General features: G+C 31.1%; 2 protein-coding genes and 1 long non-coding RNA gene across 4 annotated transcripts in view; 1 reads left to right on the forward strand and 2 right to left on the reverse strand.

Moving 5' to 3' along the window:
- Nucleotides 1-1,226, reverse strand: part of LOC134725940 (short-chain dehydrogenase/reductase family 42E member 1-like) — an 82,175-nt gene extending 80,949 nt beyond the window's left edge. The window contains exon 1 of the mRNA XM_063590242.1: nt 1,200-1,226. Coding sequence (XP_063446312.1) covers nt 1,200-1,211 — 12 coding nt within the window. The 5' untranslated portion in view covers nt 1,212-1,226. The remainder of the gene's footprint in view (nt 1-1,199) is intronic.
- LOC134725938 (sperm-tail PG-rich repeat-containing protein 2-like) overlaps nt 1-13,209 on the forward strand; it is a 45,376-nt gene extending 32,167 nt beyond the window's left edge. For both annotated transcript variants that reach the window (XM_063590240.1, XM_063590241.1), the window contains exons 11-12: nt 6,555-6,670; nt 12,794-13,209. In XM_063590240.1, coding sequence (XP_063446310.1) covers nt 6,555-6,670; nt 12,794-12,928 — 251 coding nt within the window. In that variant the 3' untranslated portion in view covers nt 12,929-13,209. The remainder of the gene's footprint in view (nt 1-6,554; nt 6,671-12,793) is intronic.
- The window catches only part of LOC134725941 (uncharacterized), a 28,894-nt gene continuing 18,433 nt past the window's right edge, over nt 5,470-15,930 (reverse strand). Inside the window, exon 3 of the long non-coding RNA XR_010108612.1 lies at nt 5,470-6,193. This is a non-coding gene — a long non-coding RNA (uncharacterized LOC134725941). The remainder of the gene's footprint in view (nt 6,194-15,930) is intronic.

The following is a 15,930-nucleotide window of genomic DNA, read 5'->3' on the forward strand; positions in this document are numbered from 1 at the left end:
GTGTGTTGAGAGTCCCATGGAACAACATCTGTTGTGTACAGTTTTGAAATATTCTCAGCTACAAAACCAATCATTTACTAATTTTTGTACATGAAAAGTGAAACAATAAAAGTTTACCTATACTGAGTCATTAAGTACAGGTTTTATTTATCAATATATCATTTGTCTTAGATAAAATCATTATTCATCTTGCACCTGTTACCATTAGACTGACCATTGGTCATCACTCAAACTTATCTGTGTTGCAGAACTAAATGGATTAAGAAATGTAACATATGTAACCAGCTGTTCAGAGTTTTGATATAAACAACAGTGGCATGATAATACCCTTGCCCATAACAAATTGGTCATCGCTCATGCATTTCATATTTGCATATTTCAGAATGAATTTCTGAAATCAAATTTTTCAAAAATTATCCTAAGATTAGTAAAATAATATGATTATTATTTTTTTTAAATTCATGTACATGTATCTACACTTTACTGTGTTAGTAGCGTTTTTTATTTAAGTTTCTGTGTAGTGCTTTGTGTATGCACCTTGGTGAACTTATTCTACCATTTTGCCTTTTCCTAAAATAAATTCTTTCCACAATGGTATCTTGTTCTCCCCTTTTTAGTAGTTCATTACAAGAAGTCTTAATAAAAAAAAAAGGATGGAGTCCCCTCAGATTCTTATTGATTTTTAGGGGGTTTATTGTAATGTTTGGTGCTTTTCTTATTAGATATATCCAGCAAATACATTTTTTTATTGGAAGCAGCTAAATGGAACTAGCCTGATTTTATTTCCAAATCGGCAGATTTGGCATGTTTCTGTGACATAATGGCAACGTTTGCATGGTTGCCAGTACCCTAGATCACTAATACAATGGAGTTTTTGCTGTTTTTCGTTGAGAAGATTGAGCACGATGGTTGAAGTTTTTTTTTCAAAAGTTTCCCAACAGTTAAATGTTTCCCAATGTCTAAAGATTTATTTAATGTGTCAACTTGTTATGATTCTAAGACAGATTCACAGACACAAAGAGCTTCATGTTTGAGAACACATATCTTAATGTTCTTGTTCAACTAACTTTTCCATTTGTCATTGTATTCTTAGCTATCTCAGTCCTTATCCCACTGAAGACAGCTTTAATATGTGCATGAAATAAGCGGGCAGTAAATAAGTCAGACTTGACCATTACTGTCTTACACTATATACAAACCTTTCTGTACATACAAGTGTCTATCAACTAGCTCATCCCACCGCCCGTATAATCTGACACTGAAAATATAAACACACTAAATGATAAGGCTGTCCGTTGATGGAAGTTAACAAGCTATAAGAAATATATTCTAATTAGTCTTTTGAACCCACTTATTTTTAACAGTGCAGAAGTCAGTTAAATCATTCAACACGATGTTTGAAAATAAATATACTCGGAATTTTAGCAATAAAACATTTGAGTCTAAAAACTACTTGGCAACAGTTTTGATGTTATTTCCATAAAACTTGAAAATCATATCAATAATGTTAGATAATAATCTGGAACGATTGTAGATTTGTGAAGCTGCAGAGTCATATGTATGACTTTTTTTACCTCTATTTGAAAACATCAGTTATCAAAATAAAAGTTAAATCCACATCAACCTTTTACCTGGAACAATCAAAAGATAGCCGAACACAAGGTCTTGTAATATGCTCTTGGTATCAAGTTCCATCCTTTAATGCAGGACACGACCATACTGCCAAGTCAAATTATATTTTGATATTCTTTACACAGTCCAGCATCTAAGCCCGAGAAATCACATCAAAATGATGTTGGGCTTATCATCTGCACCACTTACAAAAACACCATAATTTCAAATTAATCTGTCACTCCAATTAAAATTTGTTAGTTGACAGGAACCACATGTTAATCTATTCTGATCCACAAGTGGTAACTGTTGCATAAATGGGTTTATAGTAAATACACAGCACTATCTCCCCCTTTTTGCAAGGTTTTATATAAAATTACCCTCTTTTTTATTACATACTATGTAAAAATGCATTTATGTTTGATAACTATATATTGATTTGGGGTATATTGCCTATAAATATGCTGTTTGTAATCTTAAATTATTAATGGTCAATATTATTGAATTAAACCAATTAATTTGGAAGTTCACCTTCCAAAGAAGTTCCCAATTGAACCCTTGATTGGTTACATAGGGAATCACTGAAACTGGACTGGAGCGATCCCCCTATTAGGTCAGCCCCCCCCCCCCCCCCCCCAAAAAAAATGCAAGAGAGGGTGTGGTTTAGAGCTCTCATAGTATTTTAGTAACAGCACCTTTATGTATCTGTAATGAACTTAATTAAGCCGTTGAAATTTTACCATAAGATTCAATGCTTAAATATATTGACATAAAACTATAAGAAATAATACATTATTCAAAACTTGTGCTTTTTCTTTTTAATATCTGATGAGAAAATGTGAAAATGTAAAAGTAAGTCAGAATATTTACTATTTACTTCTTAATTTCTTTACTTGATGGTTTATCAAAAATTTACACACTCAGTTATTGTTTTAAACATCTGTTTAATGTAATATTATCTGTCCTCTAATCAGTAGTGGATGACAGATTTATATCTCTACTAAACCATTTTATAATTGAGAGAAGATATGAAATGTTCACTCTGAAGGGCTTAGTTTCAAGACTGTTACAGAAATCTTACTGATAAAAACAAAAAAGTTTTGATAACATAATGGAAGATACATGTATACCATCTGAATGTACTTATGATGAGGAATATGTTCTTCTTTGATGTAGAACAAGATACAAGATAATTTGATTTCTGTATGATAACTATAAGAAATGACCCGTAACCATAATGTGTATTCATCTCGCACCTGGAACAATTTACTTATAATCCCTGACAGGAAAATTGATTCGAGAATAATTGAATAAATTTTCTTACGTAACTAATTTACTTATTCAATAACAACGGAAACATCTAATTTTGTTTTTACTACGTTCCCCTAATTTAGAGACTTGATCCTCTATAATATACAATAATTGTTATACATTCAATGGAATTAAGCCATTCTCTGTCGACTAGCTGTACTGCACAATAAAAGCTAATCAAACAAATTAAATATATTTAATGATTTTTCCTATGCTTGATCCTTAGACAGAAACGATGATATTGTCACTACTAATTGACTGATTTTCCTAAAATTTCTCCAATTGTTGTAATAAACCAAACAATTTAGATTGAGAGTGAGTAGGTATAGCGTATCACAAAGCCATAATTTGCTCTAATGCTATTTACTTTCGATTTCAAAGTCATTTCGTAGGAAAAGTCAGATAAGTTCTATAAATTTATCGTAAAGCAGGGATTTGACATTACAGTATATTCCTTTCTAGGTTTTATTGGATTGGAAGATAATATTGATGCTAAAATGTTATAATTTTGCTTTTCCTGATAAAAGAGACACCATAACTATTGAAGTTTTCTACGCAGTGTCAGTTTATCAACCTTTTACCGTAAATTCGAGCGGACCTTTGTTTGATATTTAAATCATTTTGACACATTTTTGATATAATATGATTTTGTACTTGTGTTTTGCAAGATGGTTTTTATCACTGCCTTAAAACACCCGATGGATATTAGATTAGTTTAAAATCAAAGGATTCATAAATACGCAAATATCATGTTCCCTGTTGCATCTTGACATAAAATGAAATGTGACCTTTACCGAATTAAAATGCTTACTAGTTAATAAGATGTGATTTAAATCTTCTTTAATTGACAACCCTCCAAAATCACACAACCACATACAGAGTGCAGACATTTATTGCATAACTTTTTGTCCTATGCCGGAAAATATGCATGATTTTTCATTATTTAATTGTACAGCCTTTTAAAAGAATTTAAAAAAAAACATGGATCTTCTTTAAAAAAGATAAATAGATAACAGTGTATTATATACGGGTGGTCTGAGGGCTTTTTATAGAGTTGGCAGCATAAATCCTATGTATGGACAATAAATGTCAGATAAGAAAGAAAGTTAAAACCTAGACTTAATTCTACCGTGGATTATTACACATACCCAATAATGATTCCAATTATGAATTTATTATTTATGAGTAATAACTCTTGCCTTTCATAGCCCTAACACAACGTGGGATAATTAGCTTTTTGTGTGTCGGAGCCTATTCTCTTTACATGTCTATGGTCTTGGCTTTCTTCTACAGATTTTCTCCTGTTAACAAGCCTGTAATGTCGGACTTATATAATGATCTATAGAAAATATTGTATTTTGCATTAAATTGGCTTTCATTTTATTAATATTAATTAACTTTTATGTGATATGATTCTTTTGACAGCTTCGAGAGAGTCCGGTTACAATTCTCGGGGCTTAAGGCATGTTCCATCGTGACTACAAGACTTCCCATGTATTTGGGACAAAATTCTATATTATTAATTTACAACAATTTATAAGTATAAATCTACAGTTACTTACATATATATATATATATATATATAATCGAAAATCTTCATATTAAAAGAAAGAATATTATGTAATTTAGCACTTTTTTTAAATAATATTTTTACTTTCTTTTGCATGTCAGTAAACAATTTGCCTTATTATATCGTTTTATCTTCTGAAGTGAAATTATTATATAAGGGAAACCGCGTGTTGGAAACAACTGTTCCTTTCACCTTCATTGCCCTTCACATAGCTCGGAGAAACTCTCCAGTGTGAAAATAGATGAAATCCGATGAGTTTGGTCACAGAACCGATGGATAAGTATTCATGTTTGATTCCTATTTTACTCAATTATTGGAAATGTATTACATTGGACATAAGGGAGTTTATTGCAATGTAATGTGTTTTTATTTCATTGCCCGAGTAGATAGGTTAACTATGATGGCTTTACTATATCTATTGGAGTACTTTCGTGTTCTGTAACATGAAAGAGCTTTCAGTAGACTCGGTAAACGCATCATCTCCGCCGTATTTATTGTTGATACTTTATCTGTTTATACAAGGAAATACATCCTTGTCAATGGCATTAACTTTTGTTGCTTTCATTTTTGTTTGTCGGAATAAATTGATTTACCCATTAGGATAATGTTAAATGTTTTGTTAACATAACAAACATATTCATTTTAATGATAGCTGTTTGACTGTATAGGACTTTTATGTTTGGTCTATGACTAGCCAGTAGACTTTGATCAGCCTTTTATATTACTCTTTTTTGTTTGCCCTCCTTGGTCTTGTGTTAAGTACTGTGTTTATAAGTGGAATACTGAAATTACACACGACGTATCATACGAAACGATAGTTTTCAATATTTCTATTAGCAATTCGAACCATTTTTTTCCTGGAACACAGTGAGTAGTCATATTGTGTTTTCAAGTCTCGTTTCTATGAATAATAAATGTTATGAATACAGCAATTTAATCCCAATAAAACAAATAAAAAGCTATTAATTTGCACGGATTCTTCGATTAAAATAATTTTGGAAGCGTGTAGAAAAGCCATATAACTTAATAATGCAACAGAACCACACATGTTGTGCTTTTTACTAATGAATTACCTTTTCAAAACACCTATTAACGAGGTTGCAAGTACTCATGAAAAAGTAAATTACACAACACATCAAAGTTTCCAGTTTTCTCTGCATTCCTTGAATGACCTTTATATCTTGGTATTTCCATTCTTAGAATTCATGGTTTCACACCAAGTGCTCCAGCAACAGCTGACCTCATATCACCCTTCATAATATTGGGTGAAGATGTCGTATGCCATTTTGTTGATTAAATGCATTAGTCATTGTTACTTTTATCCAGATTTACGGGTGTACAAATTAGTAATGCTCCATGTTTCTACATCTAACACCACAGGCGACAAGTTTGGTATTTGATTATTCCTAGTAAGAAGTATAATTATACATTCATATCTGGCATATTACTCTCTGTAAACATACTCATAAATCCGCTAAATGTTCACAGTCAGTTCTAAGTCTGGCTTGTTAGATTTGCATATGTTATTTATCACGACCATAACAATTCCTGTAGCAAATTGGTGATGTCTGTGGTGATCAGATCTGAGGTAAAACAGTGGCTCGATAAAACATTCTATTCTGGATACTGTTGGCATTATCTTGGAAGACTTTTAGTGTTTCTTGAATGTTTGCAATTTCTAGTCACAAGGATGTGTTTGTTCTGTTCGTAGAAAGAAACAATATGTTATCGTTATTTATGGCTGACACGAACTATGAATGATAAAAATCTTTCAAATCTTGCATTTATTTCTATATAATTGCTTTTTAAGCAAAACAGCATTAAAAGTACACATGTTTTTTGGGATGAATATATCATTATTATGCATATTACCTTACACATTTACAAATGTGTTTTCCCTAGCAGACCTTTAATAAAGCAAACTTGCTCTTTGAAAATTGCAATTTATTCTCAGAACTTGAATACCCCCCTCCCTCTTCCAAAAATAAGGAATAATAAGTTAAGATAATAAAACGGAATCAAAACCATAGCAGATTTGACACATACTTTTTTTTTTATTTAGGACCAGGTGCATATAATACGAAAGATACCATCACTAAAAGGGGAGGACTTATGGTGACTAAAGACAAGAGATTTAAAGAATTGAAGGAAGATGGACCTGGACCAGCAGCATATGAGGTTTGTTTCTTCACTCTAATAATAAGACCAGGATGTATTATAGTTTATATACTAAAAGCTATGATATCATACAAAATAAATCGGGTCATATTGAGTAGTAATGAGATGTTAAAAAATAGGCATTGTGGGTTCCATATAGGCAGTGTGATGATATTAAGTTTTTGAAATTATTGTTTCTAATAATACAATGAAAATGTAAAAATCTATTTAATAATAATTTAACAATTTTGAATATCCAAAATTTCCATCAGATGCGTTATTCCAGAAAGTGTTGTGCAAATGGATATTATATCATATATTATTTTCCTTTTTCTTGTTTTTACCACCTTACATATTATGATCTGTTTTTATTGGGACCTTTTATTAATAACCATAGCACTCAAACCTGATGTGAATGTAATGGTGACCTAAATGCTGCACAATAGCCTTATCCAAAATACGAGATATTTGTAGTGGTCCAATACAGTATACCCTAAATTTACTTTCACAGATTTCGAGAAGGACATAAATGCTAAATTTTAGAAACTAGGAACATACTGCTTGAAGATGGGCAAATCAGTATATTCCAGCAATGTTTATTACAGGCCATAGACACACACACAAATATTTGCCAGCATGTTCATGTACCATGCTGCTGATAGATATAGTACCTAGAATTTATTTGTTAATACAAGCTTCAATATCTTGTACAAAATAAACTCACCACAGATATGAGGATTTAAATTTTGTATGCCAGACTAAGTCAAATGAAAATATAAGTTATCAAGTATTGGAACATTAAAGTTAAAACTTATCCAATTTGGTTGATTTAATGTCAGATTTTCATTTAATCTGATTCAAAAATAGCAAGAGATGTGTTAGTGTCAACACAACGATCACATAATTACTTAATGAAAATAAACATTTGAAATTGAGAATGGTGTATATATTTGAATCAGTGATGTTACAGTCTTTAATGTAAAATATGTGTCGACATCAGCCTTTTGAATGTTGCTAAATGACATACTTCAGGTTGTTAGAGAAATTTCCATGTAACTGTTTGCAAATGACTTCAGAAACACATAAAATCACTGTAGTTTCTAATTTAATACCAGATATGCCCAAGTTAAGGTCAGTTCCTCATCCTGTTCATGTCAAATACTACCATTTATTCACAGCTACAAGACACAAGCAGATTGCACAGCTTTTAATTTGGTGTAGTAAAATGTTTTTTGCCTCTTTTGTATTGATTTAGGAGGTGGGATATTGCTTTCTGTTCCATTTGTCTGTCAGTCTATAGTAATTAGAAGTGTTTTATCTTAGACAAAGATGGATTTGACTGTTCTTATAGGGTAACATGCAATCATCTAAGTATCACTGTCTTAGTCGAGGTTACAACACAAGTTAAATTGTCTGTCACTTTATAAATTAATGATTTCATGTTTAAGAACTTATTTTATTTATTGTCAGTCAAGTATCTTTGGATATTGATCTTTTAAGAACTAAACAAGGAATATATTACACGTACCATTCAAGTTTTGACGTATATGGATTAAACGTATGTGTATTTATATTAGAAGCAGAAGTCCTGGATTCCTTCTCACCTTATGTCAACTTCATCATTTCCCATGTATATTTATTTTCTAGAGGGAGTAGTGATTTAATTGTCTTGTTGTTTTTACATTGTTATTTCTCGTCTGATGTATGTTCGACTTGAGTATCTATGTCTCTCATGGAATACTTTGGATTCAAACCCATCTTAATTGATGCGTCTTTCCTTGCATTGTCTTAATCTATCAGTCTGATACATTCAGCCTATGTCGACAATATTCCAATCAATATGTTTTTGGAAAATACAACTGTTGTTTAATATTGTTTTCATTCTTATATTTTTTGTTGTCATTTCATCGACATGTTTACACTTTACATAGCTTTTGGAAAGAAAGACGTGTGCATGTTTTTTTGTGCCTCTGGTATCTTCCACACGTCTTTTGATTTACTACTTTAAAAAGGCCATTGTACTCCATTTATGAAAAATAATAAAAGTGCATTTGCAGGTATCATACTTCACTTACAGGTATTCTTTGATCTGTATTATATGCAAATAAAAGGAGACGTAGAAATATCAATGAAGCAACAATCCAATGATTGAAAGAATCAAAACATATATAATGACTGTCAAAGTTCTTAGATAACTTACTAGTTGAGCCAACAGAATATCACCATCATGGAAAGGAAATTATCAATTGACAAGAAAATGATGGATGTTGCTGCTTCTTGTTCGTTGAAAGTGTCTGTTCTAGTAAAATTACGGATGTGGTTGTTTGTTTTCGTTGAAAATGTCTGTTCAGCAAAATTATGAAGGTGGTTGTTTGCTGCTTGTTGAAAACGTCTGTTCAGGAAAATGATGGGTGTGGTTGCTTGTTGTTCCTTGAAAATGTCTGTACAGGAAAATGATGGATCTAGTTGCTGGTTGTTTGTTGAAAATGTCTGTTCAGGAAAATGATGCATGCGAGTGCCTCTTGCTCTTTCATAAAAAGTTTAAGCTATCCCCTATATGCAAGTTTCTGTTATGCCCCATTTAAGGGCATTATGTTTTCTGGTCTGTGTGTCCGTTCGTCCATTTGTCCGTCTGTCGTGATTCAGGTTGAAGTTAATGGTCGAGGTAGTTTTTATGAAGTTGAAGTCCAATCGACTTGAAACTTAGTACACATGTTCCCTATGACATGATCTTTCTAATTTTAATGCTAGTTAGAGATTTTACCAAATTTTCTAGGTCCACTGAACATGGAAATGATAGTGTGGATGGGGCATCCGTGTACTATGGACATTCTTGTTAATTTTGTGTTTGGCCCACATTTTCTTAAAATAAATGTTTTGTGTTAATTCTATGAGTGCACTGCAGTTCCCGAAGTATGTAACGTGACCTCGGGTTTCCTTAAGACATGTAAATTCTATAAAGATTTTATGTTCCAATTACTTCAAGAATTTTATGCATTCGTTATGACAGTTTGTGGAGTTGTCAATTGGTTATGTATGGGTTCAGAATTTAATTTGAATTTTAACTTAACGAATGCTTCATGTTAAGAAACATCTATTTAATTGAAAAACTCATTAAATTGTTTTCATGATGATTTAATTATTTCATTTTGAAGTTAAATGTCTGTTTCAATACTTTACAATCATTTCAAAGTATAATTATCAGTTTCGCCTGGAGCAAATTGAAAAAGGCAATATGGTAAGAAAATATGAACTATTTTTGCAATTGTGCCATACAGTCCACATGCAAAACACATTTGACGAAAATTGTCATTTAAGGAAGAAAAATATCTACTTTATTTCAACTTATTTTAGACGCTTTTGTTTATTTTTCCAATTAATGTTTTATGACTTTTTATATGGATTTCTTTCCTACATGTATGTTTGAAATTGTCTCGTTCCTCTTTATCTCTATTAAAACTTCTGCTTTGCATATTGAACTAAATATATCCCCTAAAATAGGAAAACCATTTCTTATTATCATACATCCATACTTTACTGGTTTTTTTTTTTTTTTTTTTAAATTATATGAAAGTAATTCTTTTGAAGCAAAATCATATAATTAGTCGGGTCCATAGACGTACATTAGACTTAAACAAAGTCTGCCATATCTTCAATGTACAAGGCGACATTCTTGTGTCATCTTAATCAGAAAAGTTTTCTTATACAAATAAGACTTCTATTTGAAATAACATATTGCTCGATGGATACAGACAAATTTATAATATCAGATTGAGACTGTTTATTTAACTAATTACAATCTAAGTAGTTTGAGGTAAACGGTCCCACCTACATAATACATGTAAAATAGAGTGATCACTTCCGCGATAATGTCTGTCTTTATTTGAAAAACTTGAATCATATTTGTATAAATCAGTCGTATTTGATTCCCGACCCTTAGGTTAAACATTGAACCTGTGATAACATCTTGCGTGCTTCTAAAGTTTTATATTTCGAGGTTTTCATAAGTATGTTAAATCTTGCTTGTCTCCCGCACCTTTACATGCCGATGAATTCGTTTAAAAGAAATAATTAGGATCAATTATATGTTACAAACTAATTGGTATTAATTGCATGTAATTCACCTGATGGTATCGTTTTGCACTTGTGCTGTCTACATTTCATTTCATTTTCAATCTGAAAATGTAAGGGGTCTATTAAGAAATAGTTTTGATTGCTTTCTCATTTTTATTTTTATCAGCGTTAATAAATAAAGATACCTTCTTCCACTGGTAATGTCTTCACGAGAAAAAAAACCTTGCGTGTAAAAATCGAGTTTGATGCATTCTCATAAATTAAGTTATATTTCCGTGCTCTCGTTCCAATCTTATGTCTTTTAATAACCATGCAAGGCATCATCTTTCCTCATTTTATATAATGTCAATTTACACTGCTTATTTTGTTTTCTCCGTTTTTCGGTTTAGTTAAACCCGTGAATATATGAAATTATTGTTTGAAATATCAGTAAGGATTGATACTCTATTAAGATACGAAGTGTTCGATGTAAAAAATCTCTTTTCTAGGCTTATAATTTAAAATAACTTAAGGTACGCTGTTTGTCTTTGTATGACTATTCATTGGCGTTTGAATCCGTTGGAACGCCAAATGTATGACGAAAACACTTTTTGTTAACTATAAAATAAGAAATACCAGCGTTAGATTATAAACAGATCAAATACATGAACCTTAAATCTGCGATCATCAAATCACAAGATTCGCTATTCTGTTTGTACCTTAATCATTCACGAAGTGTCGGAAAATCAGCAATACATGTTGGCAGTGACAAATTTTATGGGAAAATCAGCATACTATTTCAAGCTCTAATTTGATCCCCACGAAGATAAGAAAAACCTTTTCCAAGTCTCTATCCCATCAAAACCTTAAGATGGCAATAAAATGCATTGTGTATTCATGGTTGGTAATAAATACGGTATATGGATATGAACCTTATATTTGCTGCAGAATTAGATTAATACCGTGTGTCATTCGATAAATAATGTCCTTTTCCTTTTGTTATTAACCTAAGATGATTTATTAGGAATTTCCTGTACCATTATGATAAAGATGTTTATATTGGTATACGTTGGGAACCAGCTGGTTCGTTTCCAAATATACCTAACGTACACGAGTTTATCGTATTCTTCCTTACTATATGACACAACAACATACAATTATTACATGTGTTTATATTTCTATCATTTATGTATGAGCACTGAAATCTAAGTTTGTTAAAAACATTCATCACGAAAACATAAAATACAGATACTATGAAAAAAATAAAATCTGTAGAATTATTCAAACGTTGGTTTAAATACAATAAGCCTGTTGTATTTTTATCAAATAATCAAAGGTTTTTTATCCCATGATAACAAAATGAACTTAAACGCGGATGTACAAATTTGTCATTTTACATGTGCATAATTTTTTTTTATTGTTCCAAGATGTTGCTTAAACGCAAATAGACAAGCTTGACACCGATAACATTTGTAGTTATTATTAATTTATTAATTCACATCAAAATCAATTTTTATGATAATATATGTCTGGCAATTCACCTTTCCAGTACTACTGTTAAAAATTATCATCTTTCATCTTCATCATGTTTTTGTCGTTGATTGAAAATGTCTTATCATTTTTCGCGCGAGTCAGATCTGGTGTGCTGTCTAGAGTTTTCATGATTCCTGTTATTCTCCATTATGTTTTATATTATTAACTTTGAATTTTCTTGGTGAAAAGTTTAAATTTAGACTTTTAATACGAGTAATTGAAATCAGTTTAAAAGCGTCTCTGGTGTCAGTCTTTCTTCAATCAGACATAATGACTTTCGATTTCGATTAGGATGGTTTTGCTGAATATTTCATAGTATGTGTGTGTGTTGGTTTGTTATCTATTGGCTGTCTATTTTAGTCTTTACAGCTCTCTTACTTCTCTTGATTATTTCTGCACCCATGGTCTCTTCATACTTTTGTTCTTTATTTATGTTTAACAAATATTGCTCAACAAAAGTTTATATAAAGAATAAAAATTCGACTTCGTCAATGAAAGCAGCTTTCCATTTTAGCATCTTTGAATAATAGTTTTATCATTTGCATTATATAATTTCAGTTTTCACCAATGGTCCAGGACACTGTATTGAAAGGAACGTTCAATGCCACCTTATCCAATCCGATTGCACCTCAAATGGATATGTCGAGTCACGTGGGAAGTTCTGTCAAACACCAATTCCTTTTGGGTGTGTGAGTAACATCAGAAGACAAAGATTTAATTTTGAAACCGTCCACAGTTATACTTATATGATCGTGTCAAATGACAAAATAAAACTGTTTTATTTCAAGTATTTTATTGTATGAAAAGTACAAATCATTGTGTAATTTTATGAATTTTTTATTTCTATAATAATGTACACTTACTGTGATATATGTTTTATGTGATATGATGACAAAACACCAGATATCTTTTATGGAACTTTATTGTATAGTTTATTGTCGTGCTGATTATTTCAGTAAATGTTATATTTTTGATTGTTATAGTTGTATTTATTGCCATATGTTCGTCTTATTGACTACAACCACACTTGATATCAATAACATTTTCCCATATTTATTTCCTTCAAGTATATATACCTGGGCAATTATTTTTTAAACCTTAAATATTAAAGAATTATTAACTTTGTTAACTCTACAACTACATGTTTTGCACTGAGCATTAAGCAAACAGCATTCCGTCATTATACATATCAAGATACCTTATAAGCCTTTCTAAACTTCTGCAAAACAATTATGCATAACCTTTTCCTAGTTATTCAAACCATATATACCATCCTTTAGTTTAACTATTGTGTTTTTAATTAAGGCGGCAGTAGTTAACTGATGTTTAAATTTTGAAATTTGATTAGGAAGAATCAAATCAAGGTAAGAAACAAAAAAATACTCTATACAGTAACTTTTCACCTCAAGAAACGTTTGTGAAGTTTAGAAATACATGGTCTATACGAATATTTTACTTCATTTATGAAATAACTCTCAAGTCATATACATATGTTCGAAATTTAGCATTGCAATTAGTTGTCCTACTCCAATTATGAAGTGATACAAACATGACATTATATCCCCAATCTAAATATGTTTGTAAAAAATTATGCAATCACTTAATTTTACATCCTTCTTGTTTTCTTTTGATATACTATTATTTTAACTGTCCTCGGTATTCTAAAGATATGAAACAAACAAGTGATTGGATTGTTGCAGATGGTGTTGCACAAAGAAACCAAACAAATTCATCATATCTTGTAGCATTCAATGACGGATGATGCCCTCATGGTTACAGAACCTAAAGTGTTTTCATGTTTTATTGAAAAAATACACAATCTCTAGACCGTTCCTTTCATTGCAAATAACCAAATCAATATCCAGTTTAAATGATATTTACGTTTTATGGACACTTCGGCCCAGAGGGACATTCAGTGTTTTTATTTTGTCCGTTTAGATGTATCTTTAGTACAAATCTTTTGATTTTTTAATTATAACTGTCGTCAGGATTATAGATATGGAAATGCTTAAAGCAAAAACTTTTCATTTGATTGAGTGGAGCGGCCAATATAACATGATAGTTATTCCTGATACACCGTTGTATATGGTAAAATGAAAACAAAAACAACTTGATGATTTAAGGATAATTTAGATAGTGCCGCCAAATACTGCCAACAAAATCCCAATTTATATACTATTATCAACAATATCATCTACATACGGTTATATATCACATATCCTTAGGGTTTGTTTGAAAGCCTACTTAAAATAGAAAGTGTTCAAAATGATTGGTTTTCTCATCTTAATTCCACAAAATACAGCATTTATCAAAATTTATACGCAATTTAGTAATTATTAAGAGTTTCTGGTTACAATCAAAGGAAGCATATGAAAAATAAGAGATAACGTTTCCGTAATCAATACAAGTTATTGACATTATTGTGAAAACAAACTGTTGATGGAACTGAAAAAATGTATGTTCAATAAGAAAACGGTTCAGCTTAAAATAATTAAAACAAATGTTGTATAATAATGTTCAGAAATTGATTATTAATATTATCGGACCAGTGTCATCATTATGGCAACGTTTGCCTGTATATATGTTAGGTATGCTTGTTTAATTAAGAAGTTAATGTTTGAAGGTTGGTAAAATTAGGTTGAATTTGAATATCAGAGGCTAAGTTATGCACTTCTAAACTTGAATTATCCATTATTTCAAAATGCTTATTTGGCGAAAAGTTTTTCATAGTAAAAACCCTTGATCAGATCCTACATTCTGTCGTCGTAGTCTTCAAACTGTATTTTGTAGTTAAAGTATTATTAAATATCCATAACCTTCATAGAATTTTATAAAATTTGGACTAAAAGAGGGACGAAAGACACCAAAGGGACAGTCAAACTCGTAAATCTAAAACAAACTGACAACGCCATGGCTAAAAATGAAAAAGACAAACAGAAAAACAATAGTACACATGACACAACATAGAAAACTAAAGAATAAACAACACGAACCCCACCAAAAACTAGGGGTGATCTCAGGTGCTCCGGAAGGGTAAGCAGATCCTGCTCCACATGCGGCACCCGTCGTGTTGTTTAGGTAGCACTCCACAGTTAGAAAATAAAATTAAAAATGAGCCCCAAAATGTTTTATCATCTCCTATTTCTGGATTTCTAATACATTAACCTAACTGTTTGTGTTGTACATGTGCATATGTATGTAATCAGTATCTTCCATAGATTCAATTTTCCAAAGTTAAAAGGGTGAAAATTAATTCCTTTTATGTGTATCCATGGCAACATTCAGCCTTTATTTACCATAAAATATTGCAAAAAGGGGGGTGAACATGTCATATATCCCCCCAAAATTTGGATCAAACTAGAATTTCAATGCCTTTGAGTGATACCTTTTTAGAAACTGTTTTCTTAAATCTTCCTAATGATCAAATAAAAAATGGGTGTCTTTCGCCTCATTTTTTCGTAAAATCCAATCACAAAGTTCGTGCGATAAAAAGTTGGAAAAAAACATTACAATAATTGCCGGACCAATGTATGGTATGGACATGCAAATACGGACTGTCATACAGAAAACAGCCTATATTACATACATTACATAACCTTGATGTTCATATAAACCCAATACAAAGGCTATTTTAATACTCAGCTATCCAAAAATTAATTTTATTGCACACTAGCTCTCATATTTAAAAAATCCAC

This window comes from Mytilus trossulus, chromosome 7 (assembly GCF_036588685.1).
Source record: "Mytilus trossulus isolate FHL-02 chromosome 7, PNRI_Mtr1.1.1.hap1, whole genome shotgun sequence".
Taxonomy (NCBI): Eukaryota; Metazoa; Mollusca; class Bivalvia; order Mytilida; family Mytilidae; genus Mytilus; species Mytilus trossulus.